The 5,037-nt window shown below is 33.4% G+C and overlaps 1 protein-coding gene across 1 annotated transcript; it reads right to left on the reverse strand.

Moving 5' to 3' along the window:
* Nucleotides 1-2,812: 2,812 nt before the first annotated feature.
* Nucleotides 2,813-4,700, reverse strand: LOC128036576 (disease resistance-like protein DSC1). Its single transcript, XM_052627243.1, has 3 exons — nt 4,627-4,700; nt 3,888-4,056; nt 2,813-3,424 (listed from the first exon to the last, which is right to left on the reverse strand). The coding sequence occupies exons 1-3, from the start codon at nt 4,698-4,700 to the stop codon at nt 2,813-2,815; spliced, it is 855 nt and encodes a 284-aa protein (XP_052483203.1).
* Between the last annotated feature and the right edge of the window lie 337 nt (nt 4,701-5,037).

Below are 5,037 nucleotides of genomic sequence, written 5' to 3' on the forward strand. Positions count from 1 at the left end.
ATTATTTTGACATATTTAATTTCGATATGAATGACTTTCATCAAAAGTTTTCGCTTCAATTTAAATAGAAAGGTGGTCACATGCATAACCTTTCTATTTTATTACAATATAAAGCATGGTTGTCCGAAGTCCTTCATATGTTAATTTCTTAATTACATGTACTATTGGTGTTTAACGTCAACAATGACGAATATTATATTAATCATTATTTAAATATCAATTATTGATATTTAAATAATGAATTCAAATATAGTGTTATTTACATAATAATAACTGATAGGTCTCATTTATATTTTGGAAAGGAAGCTCACTTTAAAAATTATTTTATGCATATTTTATTATTTTTAAATAAAAGATTAAAATATTCTCGATAACTTATTTAATTACGAATGATATTTTTATAATTTTTTAGCTAAATTGTTGCTCAACTCAATCAGAGCTTAAATTATAATATATAGATATATACAATTGATGGAGGTAGGTGTGTATAATAAAATTAAAATGTTTAGAGTTATCAAGATAAAACTTTAGTTGAGTGGTAAATTAAATGTTTTATTATGCATCTTGTTTTCTTTATACATGTGATGCTCGGGTTGATTGTTTGTATTAATTAAAATGTATTATTTTATTTTTTATAGTTTTTATAATTAATATTAGGAAAATTTTAAAAATATTCATTTTCTTTAAATTGCTACGACTATTAGTGATAATATAAGGCAAAATTTTTAAAACTTTAGTGTAGAGCTATGAAAAATAAAAATTCATACGACTATTCATTTTGGAATGTTAAATTAAGGAACAGATTGAATCAATTGAAATCTACATAGTAAGGACTTCAATATAAAAATAAAAATTCCATTAGGATCTAAAAACAATTTAATTTTTAAAAACAATTTAATTAAAATACAATTAATCCATGCTTTGTTTAATCACTACATTATAAAACTTTGAATAAAAATTTTAGAGTTTTTAGAACATGCCTTAAATCTGTAACAACAAAATTATATGATTCATTTGTCTTTTTCCGTATACTCTTCTACGCATCCAAATTCTTTTAAATCAAATTCTAAACTCTCAGAATCACTTGTGTTGCGTCCTCCAACAGTTGAATTCCTCCTTGATGTTTAGCCTCAATCACCTCCTTATACAAGCTCAAATTAATCATTAGACCTCTAATGACATAGTTTTATCAATTTGGGTTTCAAAAGTGATAAAATGTGATAAAAGTTAGCATTGAAACTAAAAGTTAAAAATCGATAAAAAAACATAAAAATACTCTTAAACTACTTGAGAACAAGCTTGTTACAGGAAAGCCTAATTTAACATTTCAAATTACAGTACATCATGCTTCACCACTCTACAATTACATACAAGGATTGTCATTGTTTTATAAGGTGGGGGTATACCTAGGTTCTGGTCGAACCTCAATGGGTCCTTGTCGAACTCCAACATCCTGAGAGGCAACAACTTACAGATCAGTTGCAAGAGATGAATGGGATGTGGCAAGTGAGGATTGGAATATGGTCAGGAAATGCAAAGGTCTTCAATGAATAAGACATTTTCTTTGAATTCATTTTAAGGGACATTTGTTAGCGAATGAGGAGAGAGCTTGATGACATGTGACAGCTGACACTAGTTACTCAAGATGTGAGCAGGCTGAGGCAACCATACAAGTTTTGAGGGATTTTTCTTTTGCTAAGATTAATGTTTGGAATAATCTTGTTCCAGATGATCTTAGCAGGTTTTTGCATATTAAGGATTAACTTATTTGGAAATTAAAGAATATTGGGCAGATTGATGTTGAGGGAATAGACTGGTCGACTTTGTTTCCTATTATTTGTTGATGTCTTTGGAAGTGTCGTAATGCTTTTGTGTTTAAAGATGCAAGTAACAGCAATGGGGAAGTTGTTATGTCTAGTCTATCTTGGGCTAAAAGTTCAACTCACATAGGGTCTTCTAATATTTTTGTTACAATGATCTCCAGAGCTGCAAAGCAATGGTGACATCCCAAGGAAGGTTGGGTTCAGCTTAATTCGAATGAGACAACCGACATTAATATTGGTGTCACGGTGATTGAAGGGGTTCTAAGGGATGTGAATTCAAATTGGAGTTTACCTCGTACCATGCCTTATGATTTGTTGAAAAAGTGTACGTGCATTTATTGCTGTCAATTATAATTATAGTAGTAATTATTTTTTTTTCCAGGTTGAAAATCAAATATATTCGTGGAATACTTCTCTATGAGCTCCTTAGAATCGAAAAGATCGTTCTTGCGAATGCATTTTCACTGCAGCTCAGTCAACAAAAGACAGGTTCTACTGTACCCTTATAAAATTTCTCTCTTTGTATGATCTAAATGTTGGGTTTGATGATTATGAAATCAAGGCTGCTCATTACCTAACTGATTGGTTATCTAAATGTCTATTGTATATATTTTTTTGTGTGTTTGATCATGCGTGTGTTGCTTTTCCTCCTGCATCTTCAGATATCAATCAGGGTCAGTACTTCAGTTTCAATGGTTACTTGAATGTTGGCGAACTTGCGGGCGTAGGTTCAAGTGGGCTCTTTAAACTGACTAATTTTACAACCCATACAAAAGGTCACATCTTCTACAAGAATCCAATCCAATTCAAGAACTCCACAGATGGTAGTGTTTTCTCTTTTTCCACCACTTCCATTTTTGCAATTACCGGAATTCCCAACTTTGAGTTAATGCATTGATTTTCTCAGCCAATTTGAAGCAGTTAATGGCACTAATGTCATCACAGCCCACTAAATTGCATACTTTTGATGGACTTGCAACTACTTCAAGTCAAGAACAACCATCTATATGCACAGCTGCTATACTTGTTGGTAGCTCAGGCAACGATTTAAGCATCTTGCAACCTGACAATTTAAGCAATTTGAGCCTGGAAAGTTGAGTAAGAGCCAAAGGAATGGTGATGAAATTCTTACCACTAAGATCAAAACGTATCAAAGAGGATATACCAGAAATATCACCATGAATATCTGCTTCACCAAGAGTGCACATGTTGCAATTTGACAATATAAGATTTCCGAGCTTCGAGAGTCGAGTAAGAGATGCAAGTATGCTGATGAAATTGTTACCACTAAGATCAAGAGGCCACAAAGAGGATAGACCATAAATATCACGTGGAAGATCTCCTTCACAAAGATTGCAGTCCCTTAGTTTTAGCTCTCTTAAAGAACTCAAACCTGACAACAAAGGCAACATCTGAGCCATGGGATTCGTCCTTCTTCCTTGGATTACCTTGAAAAGAGAAGGCAAATTTGGTAGTAACTTATATGATGGTCCCTTGCGCCCATTGAAAGAAAGAACTTTAAGATTTTTAAATTGAAAAATAAAGGATGGTGGTTCTGCTATGGCTGTTTCACTCAAGTCGAGCTCCAAAAACTTTGCTTGCTGCAAATTCTCCGATCAATTTTCCACTCTATAACAACCAGAAAGATCTAGAGTTTTTAGACGTTCCATTTTCCCATCAATCTCCGGAAACCTTACAAGACCTGAGCAACCCGAAAGAATTAATGTTTCTAGAGATTCCATTCCAATTTCAGTCGGAAGACTCTTGAGACTTTTACAATCTCTTAAATTCAAAAGTTTAAGGTTCCTAAGCACTCTAATTGATGGATGAACATCCACTAATTTGGTACAACCTTTCAAAAATCAGAAGTTCAAGATTTGATGTTTGTGTGTAGTCTAGTGAATTGATCAGGTTTGGACCCATTATTATTTTATTTTTGAAATATGAATGGCTGGATTATATTAATAAAACAAATTCCAAATCATTTAGAGCCTAGACAAAACAGAAAATATGCAATAAACAAACGTTAAATAAAAGCAGGATAATCCAAACACCCAGGCAGACTTTCCTTTTCCCTAGACATCTGAGAAAGCGAAACCCTTCAGATGCCTTCTCTGTTTTGTTGATAACCACCAAAATGTCTGCTAGATCTTTCCGATGCAAGTGGAAGAAACTGTTGAGCATTGGTCTGCAATGCAACAAACTACCAGCATCGTGAGCAGCAGCAGCATGTCTGTTTGAAGATTGAACCAGAAGCAACTTTCTTTTGTTTAAATTTTGTATTTTTTTGATATTAACAAGTTGGCAAGTTGCTTGATATCTAAAACTAGTATTTTTAGATTTGAAATTGATGGATGTAACAGTTGAATTTTTTCAGCTTTTCTTTTGTAATATTTTAGTTGGCAACTTACCAAATTTGGTAGGAGCAGTTACAGTTTAGGTAACTAACTTATTATTATTATTTTTGTAATCCCTTTATATTTTGAAATGGAAATGAAAGCTAGGACTTTCTCATTCGGTTACTCGCTGCTTCTCTTTGGATTTTCAGTTTGTTCTTTTTGTTTTGTTTTGCTGTTAATGAGCTTTAGTCTTGGCTGTTTGAATTTTGCTTAGTTGCTGCTGTCTTTTTCTCAGAGCCTCTTGTCTTTGAGGACCTCTGTTGTTTAAGTTTTTTTTGTTTCAAAATAAACTCAAAAATCGTGTTTGTCAAACCAGTTTCAGCAACATGAGCTTTGCACCTCCTCCACCACCAATTTTTGCTGGAGAAAACTACCACATTTGGGTAGTTAAAATGAAAACTTACCTCCAAGCACTTGATCTGTGGAGTGCAGTTGAAAATGATGTCGAGCCACCACCATTGAGAGCAAATCCAACCATTGCTCAGATCAGGCAACATGGTGAGGAGCGAGCCAAGAAGCATAAAGCCATGGCCTGCCTACAGAATGGAGTGTCTGATGTGATTTTTACTCGCATCATGGCCTGTGACTCACCCAAACAAGCATGGGATAGCCTGAAAGAGGAGTTCATGGGATCAGACAAGACAAGGCAGCAACAAGTAATTAATCTTGTAATCACTGAATTTTGTCCGGGATTAATTTCGTGTTTCAAAAAAAGTGTTTTTTATATTTTAACCCCTGTACTTTTCAAAATTTACATTTTGACCCCAAACTTTTCCAAAATTTACATTTTAACCCCAAAACTTTCTAAAATTACA

This window comes from Gossypium raimondii, unplaced genomic scaffold (genome assembly GCF_025698545.1).
Source record: "Gossypium raimondii isolate GPD5lz unplaced genomic scaffold, ASM2569854v1 Contig00024, whole genome shotgun sequence".
Taxonomy (NCBI): Eukaryota; Viridiplantae; Streptophyta; class Magnoliopsida; order Malvales; family Malvaceae; genus Gossypium; species Gossypium raimondii.